Raw genomic sequence first — 12,509 nt, forward strand, 5'->3', positions numbered from 1 at the left:
CCGTTTTCCAGAACTTATTGGGGTTAGACCCACAGAGAGAGAACTGCTCCTTAAAGTAACACATTTTTGGTCTTCCGGATAGCCTGAGTGCACTTATTTCTCATTTGCCTGAACTAGAGCCAGTCAGCCTGAGTATGCGTGTGCCGAGCCTTTAGTCCAAATGGATTTTCTTGAGGTGGTGTAACTCTGCCAGATCGCGGTCGAACCAGGGACTGAACCTGTTTTTAATTATAATTTTCTTTATGGGGGCGTATTTGTCAACAATACCACTGAAAATATAAAAAAAGAAGGTTCAAGCTGATTCAATACCAATTTACAGAGGCCAGATCATGAAGGAAAGCTTGCTCATTAAAGTTTTTTAGCAAGCGTCTATGACAAATCAGGACAGGTTGTTTCACTGAGCAGCCATTACAAACACAGGCTGTAAAACATGGATCACTAAGGTCATTACAAAAAACACCAGACTGATACCTGTCAGGATTATTTGTGTGGATAACATCAAGGAGAGTAAACTTTTCTGGGTTTTTCGGAGTTATCTTGTGGGATTTGTAGTAATCTGAAAAAGATTTAGGGAGTCCCATTGCTTTAGGACTTCAACAGGTGATTTGAACATGTCCCAGTTTAGGTCACCTAGCAGGACAAATTCGGACTTAGTGTATGGGGCCAGGAGAGTGCATAGGGCATTTGGAGTAAGTGGGGTTTGTGACTTTGTGGCTGTTGTAACTAGTGACGACCAGCTCCAAGGCTAGTACCTAAACAAATATTATGGATATAATGTCAAGATAATTGTCTTTCTGCCCTAACAGTTGGATGAGTTGTCCACAAAGCAGCACAGCGGGCTGTCTAGCTATCATTTCTTTGGATTGGTAGATACATCTCATTATTTTAATAGTTGAATATTCGATAAGGTTGTTAACGTCAATCATTTGTATCAATGGAGAGAGATGCTATGCTACCACAGCCTCATGTTATGAATATGCATAGCCATCTCGACACAACTCCGATATAGTGTTTTTTTCCCTTAACATTGCGGGGATGTCACGTGTCCTACTTATATCAGTGCATTCGTAACAACCTAAGCATTACGGAACGTATATTCAATCAAATTAACCTGACACAGTAAATAAGCCACTCGTTTTTTTGTTGACCAAATTTGACTCTCATTGACCGCCATACAAAAAATAATCGATTCCTGGGTCGGAAAACGCCACCTGCTGGAGGGAGACGAATTTTCTCTTTACCTCTTCCTCTGACCAGAGTGTACATGTGAGCAGCGCATGCGTGATGTTCACCAACGACAGCCGATAAGTACTAGCCAATCACATTTCACTTGGCCCATGTCAACAAAAGATTTCGTTATAATTGTTTTCCTGCTGCCTGGTAGTGTTGCACAACAACTTCTAGTGCTTACTCGTGTGATCGATTAAAATAAGACCAAACGTTTTTATAGTTCGTCGACAGAGCTCTATGGGTTGATTCGAACGCGTTTTAAATAAACATGTCGCTTCAGAAGGAAATTCCGTATGAGGAGAGCTTGCAGGGTCAGTACAGAAACTAAACATCAAATACGCTATTTTTTAGCTAACGTTAGCTGGCCACATCATTTTTATGTAAGTCTGTATAGCTGACTAACAAACTAACTAATATACCTAACGTAAGTTCAGCTAATGTTGGCCTCAACTGGAATTGTCAGGTCAGGGGAATATTGTTAAGGCCTGACAAATAATAGCTAACGTAACTAACTAGACCTATGACTGTTAATAAATATGGTTCTACATTAAACGTTATATTTCTCACGGAATTGGATCACGTTATACTTCTGTTCATTCCTGACTGGCAAGATTCAACACTAAACACGACAAAGGAAAATATCTAGCTAACGTTACTAGTAAGTTGCCAAACTAGTTTCTATCTATCTGTGGGTAATATGTATCCTCAGGTTCCTGGGTGGAGTTGCACTATAACACCGGCAGTGGGAGTCAGGTGTGCCAGGAGCAGATCTCAACAACTGCTCTTGATGTAGACCTGGAGAAGTTACTACTAGACGCCCAACACGAGTCAAGCAGGAGTACCTCGAGAGGAAGCTCACAATGTGACAGGTATGGGGAAAGGAAATGGTTACAGTGCTGAGCCTTAGTTTCCCAGGAAACACGAAGATGAATTGCATTGAATTCTATGTCGGGCAGAAATGAGTGTTTCTAGTTACCTCTCACGACCTCTACAAGCAAGAATGTTGAATACAGTTCTATTTTAAACTACTTTTATCTGTTGCCCGTGCAGTTGGTCATTTTGGGGGGTAGGAATGTGAAACAATATATCCACAGGAGAGTATAATTATATACACTTTTCAAAGCCCTGGTAGTGCTTTCAGATTTGTATCATCTGAAGCATGTGCAGAACTGTGTAAACACCTATTTTTATCTTGGGCACATGCTTCAGGTTATATAATTCTGAACTGCACTATACCATCTCTTTGAAAACTTTATGTAATTATACTTTTCTAAATCAAATCAAACTTTATTTGTCACATGCGCCGAATACAACAAGTGTAGACCTTACCGTGAAATGCTTACTTACAAGCCTTTAACCAACAGTGCAGTTCAAGAGTTAAGACAATATTTACCAAATAAACTAAAGTAAAAATTAAATAAAAAATTTATGAAAAGTAACCTAATAACATAACAAAAACAAGGCTATTTTCCGAGTCAGTGTGCGGAAGTACAGGTTAGTTGAGGTAATTGTACATGTAGGTAGGGGTGAAGTGACTATGCATAGATAATAAACAGCAAGTAGCAGCAGTGTACAAAACAATTGGGGGGGTCAATGTAATAGTCCGGTGGCCATTTTATTAATTGTTCAGCAGTCTTATGGCTTGGGGTAGAAGCTGTTAAGGAGTGTTTTGGACCAGGACTTGGAGCTCTGGAACCGCTTGCCGTGCGGTAGCAGAGAAAAAAGTCTGACTTGGGTGACTGGAGCCACTTGACAATTTTATGGGCTTTCCTCTGACACCGCCTATTGTATAGGTCCTGGATGACAGGAAGCTTGGTCCCAGTGATGTACTGGGCCGTACGCGCTACCCCCTGGAGCACCGTACGGTCAGATGCCGAGCAGTTGCCATACCAGGCGGTGATGCAAACGGTCAGGATGCTCTCAATGGTGCAGCTGTAGAACTTCTTGAGGATCTGGGGACCCATGCCAAATCTTTTCAGTCTCCTGAGGGGGAAAGGGTTTTGTCGTGCCCTCTTCACAACTGTCTTGGTGTGTTTGGACCATGATAGTTCTTTGGTGATGTGGACACCAAGGAACTTGAAGCTCTCGACCCACTCCACAACAGCCCCATTGATGTTAATGTTCAGCCCGCCTTTTCCTGTGTCCACGATCAACTCCTTTGTCTTGCTCACATTGAGGGAGAGTTTGTTGTCGTGGCACCACACTGCCAGGTCTCTGACATCCTCCTTATAGGCCCTTCTCATCATTGTCGGTGATCAGGCCTACCACTGTTGTGTCGTCAGCAAACTTATGGTGTTGGAATCGTGTTTGGCCACGCAGTCGTGAGTGAACAGAGAGTACAGGAGTGGACTAAGTACACCTCTGAGGGGCCCCAGTGTTGAGGATCAGCGTGACAGACGTGTTGTTGCCTACTACCCTTACCACCTGAGGGAGGCCCATCAGGAAGTCCAGGATCCAGTTGCAGGGGGAGGTGTTTAGTCCCAGGGTCCTTAGCTTAGTGATGAGCTTCGTGGGCACTATGGTTTTGAACGCTGAGCTGTAGTCAATGAACAGCATTCTCACATAGGTGTTCCTTTTGTCCAGGTGGGAAAGGGCAGTGTGGAGTGTGTTTGAGATTGCGTCATCCGTGGATCTGTTGGGGCGGTATTCAAATTGGAGTGGGTCTAGGGTATCCGGGAGGAGGCTGTTGATGTGAGCCATGACCAGCCTTTCAAAGCACTTCATGGCTACCAATGTGAGTGCTACGGGTCGGTAATCATTTAGGCAGGTTACCTTCGCTTAATTGGGCACAGGGAATTTGGTGGTCTGCTTGAAATATGTAGGTATTACAGACTCAGTCAGGGAGAGGTTGAAAATGTCCTGGTATTCCATCTGGCCCCGCGATTTTGTGAATGTTGACCTGTTTAAAGGCCTCACTGAGGTTGGAGACTTAGATCTCCCTCACTAACTTCATGCATCGGCTGTCAGAGCAGCTTACTGATAGATGGGCTGTGTACAGCTGCAGCGGTCATTTTTTATTATTATTTTTATTTAACCAGGTAGGCTAGTTGAGAACAAGTTCTCATTTACAACTGCGACCTGGCCAAGATAAAGCAAAGCAGTGCAACACAAACACCAACACAGATTTACACATGGAATAAACAAACATACAGTAAAAAAATAATTAACAGTATGGGGATGAGTTAGTTGGATGGGCTATTTACAAATGGGCTATGTGCAGTGATCTGTGAGTTGCTCTGACAGCTGGTGCTGTCAGTTAGTGACGGAGATATGAGTCTCCAGCTTCAGTGATTTTTGCAGTTCGTTCCAGTCATTGGCAGCAGAGAACCCCCTTAGGGGGTGACCAGTGAGATATACCTGCTTGAGCGCGTGCTGCTATGGTGACCAGTGAGCTGAGATATGACGGAGTCGTGGCTGAACGACGACACGGATAATATAGAGCTGGTGGTATTTTTCATGCACTGGCAGAACAGAGATGTTACGTCTGGTAAGACGAGGGGTGGGGGTGTGTGTCTTTTTGTCAATAACAGCTGGTGCTCGATGTGTAATATTAAAGTGGTGTCGAGGTATTGCTCGCCTGAGGTAGAGTACCTTACGATAAGCTGTAGACCACTCTATCTACCAAGAGAGTTCTCATCTATATTATTCGTAGCCGTCTATTAACCAAAACAGACCGATGCTGGCACTAAGTACTAGAGGTTGACCGATTAATCGGAATGGCCGATTAATTAGGGCAGATTTCAAATGACAGGGATTTGGGCCTGTTCTCGGGAGAGCAGTGTATCCTTCTCGTCGGACTCGTTAAAGGAAAAAGCTTCTTCCATTTCGTGGTGAGTAATCGCTGTTCTGATGTCCAGAAGCTATTTTCGGTCATAAGAGACGTAGTAGCAAACTTATGTACAAAATAAGTTACAAACAACGTAAAAAAACAAACAAAATAGCACAATTTGGTCAGGAGCATGTAAAATATCAGCCATCCTCTTCGGCGCCATCTTAGTGGATATATTGACTCATATTCCTTCCGCAAACCAGTAAGGTATATTAAAATGTAATTTTATTCAACATTTTGGCTTGTAGAGGTTGTGAGAGGAAGCTTTCCTTATTAAAATGCTCGTTTTTGCCCCTTGTATAATTCAATTCATTTCAACATATGGTTTCCAGGCAAAGCCTTGGTTTTTCTGTTCAAGGCCTGAGAATGTGGAGATAAGGATTATGTCATTTATAATGCTCTTTCTTAGCAGATGACCTAATACACATTTCAAAAGTTCTAGGGATGTCTTAAGTCATCTTGAGTCATCTTTATTGTCTATCTTTCCAGTCCACTTAGGTCACAGACTCCTCTTCTTCTGTTTAGAGGCTCAGAGGGAAACAGTTCACAGGTAAATACGTGGTCCTTAGGGGTTGTAAGGTTGTCTTCTGTTGATCTCTGATATGTAATGTATTGTGATGTTCAGAAGGTAATAATTCATGATAATACCAGACTTTACATTAGGTGAATAGTACAAACATGTTTGTGATTATAATGTGGAAAGGGGTTTTACTAAGGAATTTCTTAATTGATTTCAGTCTGAGGAAGATAACCAAGAAAGAATTCAGGAAGTAGAGAATCTACTGAAGAAGAATGCTGGCTGGATCTGGGACTGGTCCAGTCGTCCTGAGAACAACCCACCAAAGTGCATAGTACCTCGTAATTATATACAGTAGGGCCCAATGTTTATAATGTTGAAGATAGAAATTGAATGTAGAGAGAGAACATTTCGGCACGGCTGAATTGTATAGATCATTTTAAAGGTCTTAGTGGCTGAGAGACTTATTTTAAAATAAACTTCCTGTAATTCTACACATTTTGACATGCAGCTGCGAGAAAATGTTGTAAATGTCCTGCAATTATACATATTCTAACATTGAGCTGAGAAAAAAATCTTGCTGTTTTAAAGCTAATTTCCTGCAACTATATGCATTTTGCCATGGCTAATGCTGTATTCTTTCGCTCAAACATAATAACAAAATCATTACTGCTAAAGTCATTGTTTTGGGAATTTTCAATTTTCCCTGACTGTCTAGCTTTTATTTTGTTGATTTGTAAATTCTCAAAGATTATATTATATATAAACAAATAATTGTCCATAATCTTTATACAATGAGTGGATCTAATCATGAATGCTGATTGGTTAAAACCGCATTCCAGCTGGTGTCTATTCCACAAGTTATCACCTGCTAAATCTATGAGTTAACATTTCCTGTGCAATCCATAGTCTCATCAGCCCAGCCAGGCAGTTTATCAACTTGATCTCCACTATAAAAAGCATTTAAACATTCTCACATTTATTTTAGTCTAACATTTAGTTTTCAACTGTGGAGATTTGTATAAACCTTGCTGTCTGTCTCTGACATTTGCAACATTGTTTCAATATTCAAATTACATCTCCAGCTGTCCTGTATTAATGAACATGTCAGGGATGAGACAGACAGGCAGCATTTCTCAGCCAGTAGAAATCATGAATCAGCATACTTTATATATATATATATATATATATATATATATATATATATATATACATACAGTGCCTTGCGAAAGTATTCGGCCCCCTTGAACTTTGCGACCTTTTGCCACATTTCAGGCTTCAAACATAAAGATATAAAACTGTATTTTTTTGTGAAGAATCAACAACAAGTGGGACACAATCATGAAGTGGAAGGACATTTATTGGATATTTCAAACTTTTTTAACAAATCAAAAACTGAAAAATTGGGCGTGCAAAATTATTCAGCCCCCTTAAGTTAATACTTTGTAGCGCCACCTTTTGCTGCGATTACAGCTGTAAGTCGCTTGGGGTATGTCTCTATCAGTTTTGCACATCGAGAGACTGAAATTTTTTCCCATTCCTCCTTGCAAAACAGCTCGAGCTCAGTGAGGTTGGATGGAGAGCATTTGTGAACAGCAGTTTTCAGTTCTTTCCACAGATTCTCGATTGGATTCAGGTCTGGACTTTGACTTGGCCATTCTAACACCTGGATATGTTTATTTTTGAACCAGTCCATTGTAGATTTTGCTTTATGTTTTGGATCATTGTCTTGTTGGAAGACAAATCTCCGTCCCAGTCTCAGGTCTTTTGCAGACTCCATCAGGTTTTCTTCCAGAATGGTCCTGTATTTGGCTCCATCCATCTTCCCATCAATTTTAACCATCTTCCCTGTCCCTGCTGAAGAAAAGCAGGCCCAAACCATGATGCTGCCACCACCATGTTTGACAGTGGGTATGGTGTGTTCAGGGTGATGAGCTGTGTTGCTTTTACGCCAAACATAACGTTTTGCATTGTTGCCAAAAAGTTTGGTTTCATCTGACCAGAGCACCTTCTTCCACATGTTTGGTGTGTCTCCCAGGTGGCTTGTGGCAAACTTTAAACGACACTTTTTATGGATATCTTTAAGAAATGGCTTTCTTCTTGCCACTCTTCCATAAAGGCCAGATTTGTGCAATATATGATTGATTGTTGTCCTATGGACAGAGTCTCCCACCTCAGCTGTAGATCTCTGCAGTTCATCCAGAGTGATCATGGGCCTCTTGGCTGCATCTCTGATCAGTCTTCTCCTTGTATGAGCTGAAAGTTCAGAGGGACAGGTCTTGGTAGATTTGCAGTGGTCTGATACTCCTTCCATTTCAATATTATCGCTTGCACAGTGCTCCTTGGGATGTTTAAAGCTTGGGAAATCTTTTTGTATCCAAATCCGGCTTTAATCTTCTTCACAACAGTATCTCGGACCTGCCTGGTGTGTTCCTTGTTCTCCATGATACTCTCTGCGCTTTTAACGGACCTCTGAGACTATCACAGTGCAGGTGCATTTATACGGAGACTTGATTACACACAGGTGGATTGTATTTATCATCATTAGTCATTTAGGTGATCAACATTGGATCATTCAGAGATCCTCACTGAACTTCTGGAGAGAGTTTGCTGCACTGAAAGTAAAGGGGCTGAATAATTTTGCACGCCCAATTTTTCAGTTTTTGATTTGTTAAAAAAGTTTGAAATATCCAATAAATGTCGTTCCAGTTCATGATTATGTCCCACTTGTTGATTCTTCACAAAAAAATAGTTTTATATCTTTATGTTTGAAGCCTGAAATGTGGCAAAAGGTCGCAAAGTTCAAGGGGGCCGAATACTTTCGCAAGGCACTGTGTGTGTATATATAGAAAACAGGTCAAGCAATACGAATTGCAGCTAGTTTGATTTCTTTCCAGCTTCAGTTTGAAGTGGTTGTGTATGCCGGGCAACATTGTTCACCATTAGCTCATTGTTGTGGATGGATCCATATAAATGTCACTAGAAAACAGCTTAAACAAACGCAAATGCATTTACTTAGCGGTTATTCTGGCTGCACTTTTTGACGTGACTATAATTTAGTCGTAGTTGGCTAGCTAGCAAGAAAGGGATAAGAATGTTGCCAGCCAGTATGGCAATGGAACATTTAGAACGAACGACTGGGTTGTGTCCGTCGTACATTAAGTACTGAACGACTGTTGTGTCTATTGCAAACGAACCGATAGAACGAACGACCAGTCGGCTTGGGTAGCAACCCTAGATTTGTATCGGGACTATATCTTGTGGAAGGATGAAATAGTATGAATACATTAATCAAAATAACGCTTTTAATGGAAATATGTAAATCATTATTTGAAAATGTTGGTAACCCGTTGTATAAAAGTGATAATGCTCTCGAAGTCTGTGTTTGGAGGATATATTGGCACGTTTACCGGTCCGAGACGACTTTTCCCACATTTTGTTAGGTTACAGCCGTATTCAAAAATGTATTCAATCATTTTTTCCCCTCATCAATCTACATACAATACCGAATAATAACAAAGTAAAAACAGGTTTTTAGACATTTTTGCTCATTTATTAAAAAAACTGAAATATTCATTTACAGAATTATTTAAATAAAGGTAACAAATAAAAAAATAAATTCAGACCCTTGGCTCGGTACTTTGTTGAAGCACCTTTGGCAGCGATTACAGCCTCTGTCTTGGGTATGACGCTACAAGCTTGGCACACCTGTATTTGGGGAGTTTCTCCCATTCTTCTCTGCAGATTCTCTCGAGTTCTGTCAGGTTGTACTCGAGCTCTGTCAGGTGTTGCTGCACAGCTATTTTCGGGTCTCTCCAGAGATGTTCAAACCTGTTTTCACTTTGTCATTGTGAGGTATTGTGTGTAGATTGCAGAGGATTTTTATTTTATTTAATCAATTTTAGAATCCGGTTGTAACGTAACAAAATGTGGAAAAAGTCAGAGTACTTTCTGAAGGCACTATATTTCTGGTTTTAGTCGTTTAATTTTACACCGAAAGGATTTTTCCATACCCACTGTTTAGACTTAGGCGGCCCACCCAAGACTTTCAACAGCAGAAAAATACCTGTAATCACTGATTTAAGATAAGATTTATTAACCCAGTTGTAACTGTGTTGTATTTCTGTAGGGAGTTTCTGCTGAAACACCCCAGGCGCTCAGCCTCGCTCAGCATCAGGAAGACCAACGTCATGAAGAAAGGAGGAGTTCTCTCCCCTGACTTCCTCAAGCTTTTCCTTCCTTCATTATTCATTTCTCATATACTCGCAGTTGGCCTGGGGTAAGGGACTGAGCATTTTGTAACTTAAACACAGTACAAATACATGCAGTCTATTGAATACTTTAAAAGCTGCCTTTTACTATTACTAAAAGTATGGTGCCCCAGATGGGTGTCGAATTGTTTTGTATTTTAGCTAAATGCCTTTTGAGAGTTGTAATACAATAAAGCAAACATTAACCTGTTGAGGAAATGTAGGCTTTGTGAAAGCTTGCCGCTGGCCATGGATAGATATTTCAGAGTCGCCATGATACATTTTTACTTGAATCAAAATAATATTTTGAATGGCCCTTGCTATTCTGTTCTTCTTCTCAGGATATACATTGGGAGGCGCCTCAGCACATACAGCAACTGCTGATGCTGCATTATGACACCTCTGACTCATACAGCTGGCATGCCTTCAAATGGGGGCAACTTCAGAATCCAAGGAGAAGTGGTTGATGTAGCATTCTCCATTTTAGCTGATTGCCTCATCTTGTCTTCTGAATGCTGTGACTGTTTCTTTCTCCCAGAAATGCCTTGAATCAGGAACTGATTTGTGCTGCCATGTTCCTCTCGCTATTTTAGAATGTTGTTTTATATTGAACTGCTGCCAATTGGCATTGTTTCTCATTTTCTTAAGCATATTGTGTTTGTGTTTTGCCTGTTTGTTACTCTTAAGGGAATGATTAATGTGAATGAATATTAATTGTGAAATAATTTCCTGCACTCATTTTCTTTGAAAAAAGCTGGGGTTAATACATTTCATGCAACATGTGAAAGGCAGGGTGTGAATTGCAACAAAGTCCAACTTTTGGGGGGTCTCTAACCTATTTTCCTATTTGTTTAAAATTCTATTGTGTACTGTTACAGTGGTAAAGATGAAAATAAAAACTTATTCCAAATTAAATGAACACCCTCACCACTCTGTCATGGTTTATACCAGTGGTTGGTTCAGGTTCTTTCAATTGCATTCATCTCTCTTATGTCTGTCTTGAGCTTTTGCTAGCAAACATGCAACATTATATTGACTGGATTCAGCTAGCAAACTTGCAACATTATCAACTGAGCCCTCAGTTTCCCCTGCTGATGAGCTCAGGACAGACACTTGTTTGCATCCTGTATTTCAGGCCCTTTTCAGATGTCCCAACTTTTCTTTTTATAAAAAAGCTCTTTGTCAGCAAGATGATTTAATTCAGGCTACAAGAGTGAAGGCCTGATGACAATCACTGATGTCATTACATGTTTTGGTGTTTTGTAACAACTGTCTCTTTCCATTCATTTAATGACTGGTGCACAGTTGACTGTTTGAATGCTGCAATTAGTGGAGTGGATGAACGTACACAGTGATTGACAATCAGATAAAAACATGTCTACTATTATGTCCATAAATGTAGCAACTATTTGAGTATAATCATGATGAAATGTTTTGTTTGTTTTTCATAGCTATAGTATGTTACAAATACAAAACAATGTTTTTATTTGGTAACTATTTTACAGTCACAGCTGGTACTATATTTGGTATGTAATATGCTTAGAAGTGGTACTTTCAGGTAGTCTGAAGAATGAAGTACCTGGTACCACATCTGCAGTGGCACTTGTTTCAAAGCGTCCCAAGTTATGTAATTACCATTCAGTTTTAAGGCAAATAAGTCAATATCACTGTGAAATAAGATGTCTCCAATTTTTGTATGATGAGTAAGACATATAAGCTATCTTTGCTACTTAATTGTATTTTTTTGAGCACTCAAATTAATTCCCTAATTTTCTCTGTTTTCTGCAATTTACTGAATATACATCTACAGTTGAAGTCGGACGTTTACATACACCTTAGACAAATACATTTAAACTCAGTTTTTCACAATTCCTGACATTTTAATCCTAGTAAACATTCCCTGTTTTAGGTCAGTTAGGACCACCACTTTATTTTAAGAATGTGAAATGTCAGGATAATAGTATAGAGTATTTATTTCAGCTTTTATTTCTTTCAGTGGGTCAGAAGTTAACATACACTCAATTAGTATTTGGTAGCATTGCCTTTAAATTGATTAACTTGGGTCAAACGTTTCAGGTAGCCTTAAACATGCTTCCCACAATAAGTTTGGTGAATTTTGGCCCATTCTTCCTGGTGTAACTGAGTCAGGTTTTTAGGCCTCCTTGCTCGCACGTGCTTTTTCAGTTCTGCACAGGGCTTTGTGATGGCCACTCCAATGCCTTTGACTTTGTTGTCCTTAAGCCATTTTGCCACAACTTGGAAGTATGCTTGGGGTCATTGTCCATTTGGAAGACCCATTTATGTCCAAGCTTTAACTTCCTGACTGATGTCTTGAGATGTTGCTTCAATGTATCCACGTAATTTTCTTTCTGCATGATGCCATCTATTTTGTGAAGTGCACCTGACCCTCCTGCAGCAAAGCACCCCCACAACATGATACTGCCACCCCCGTGCTTCACGGTTGGGATGGTGTTCCTCGGCTTGCAAGCCTCCCCTTTATCCTCCAAACATAATGATGGTCATTATGGCCAAACTGTTCTATTTTTGTTTCATCAGACCAGAGGACATATCTCCAAGAAGTACGATCTTTGTCCCCATGTGCAGTTGCAAACTGTCGTCTGGCTTTTTTATGGCGGTTTTGGAGCAGTGGCTTCTTCCTTGCTGAGCGGCCTTTCAGGTTATG

General features: G+C 40.4%; 1 protein-coding gene across 2 annotated transcripts; it reads left to right on the plus strand.

Moving 5' to 3' along the window:
* Positions 1 to 1,311: 1,311 nt before the first annotated feature.
* On the plus strand, positions 1,312 to 10,741 carry bnip4 (BCL2 interacting protein 4). 2 transcript variants are annotated; one of them, XM_064932522.1, is made up of 6 exons: positions 1,312 to 1,541; positions 1,940 to 2,099; positions 5,549 to 5,609; positions 5,797 to 5,930; positions 9,706 to 9,855; positions 10,168 to 10,741. In XM_064932522.1, the coding sequence occupies exons 1-6, from the start codon at positions 1,499 to 1,501 to the stop codon at positions 10,208 to 10,210; spliced, it is 591 nt and encodes a 196-aa protein (XP_064788594.1). In that variant the 5' UTR covers positions 1,312 to 1,498; the 3' UTR covers positions 10,211 to 10,741. The 2 variants fall into 2 exon arrangements, with proteins under 2 accessions (XP_064788594.1, XP_064788595.1); XM_064932523.1 differs by having other exon boundaries at positions 1,314 to 1,541; positions 5,797 to 5,903.
* Positions 10,742 to 12,509: the final 1,768 nt, after the last annotated feature.

The sequence above is a fragment of the Oncorhynchus masou genome, chromosome 23 (assembly GCF_036934945.1).
Source record: "Oncorhynchus masou masou isolate Uvic2021 chromosome 23, UVic_Omas_1.1, whole genome shotgun sequence".
NCBI lineage: Eukaryota > Metazoa > Chordata > Actinopteri > Salmoniformes > Salmonidae > Oncorhynchus > Oncorhynchus masou.

Bases quoted from the DNA above. Each gene is read 5' to 3' on its own strand.
- bnip4 (XM_064932522.1), top strand. From the start codon at position 1,499: ATGTCGCTTCAGAAGGAAATTCCGTATGAGGAGAGCTTGCAGG. The intron at 1,542-1,939 runs GTCAGTACAGAA...ATGTATCCTCAG, and splicing joins GTATGAGGAGAGCTTGCAGG to GTTCCTGGGTGGAGTTGCAC. The intron at 2,100-5,548 runs GTATGGGGAAAG...CTATCTTTCCAG, and splicing joins GGAAGCTCACAATGTGACAG to TCCACTTAGGTCACAGACTC.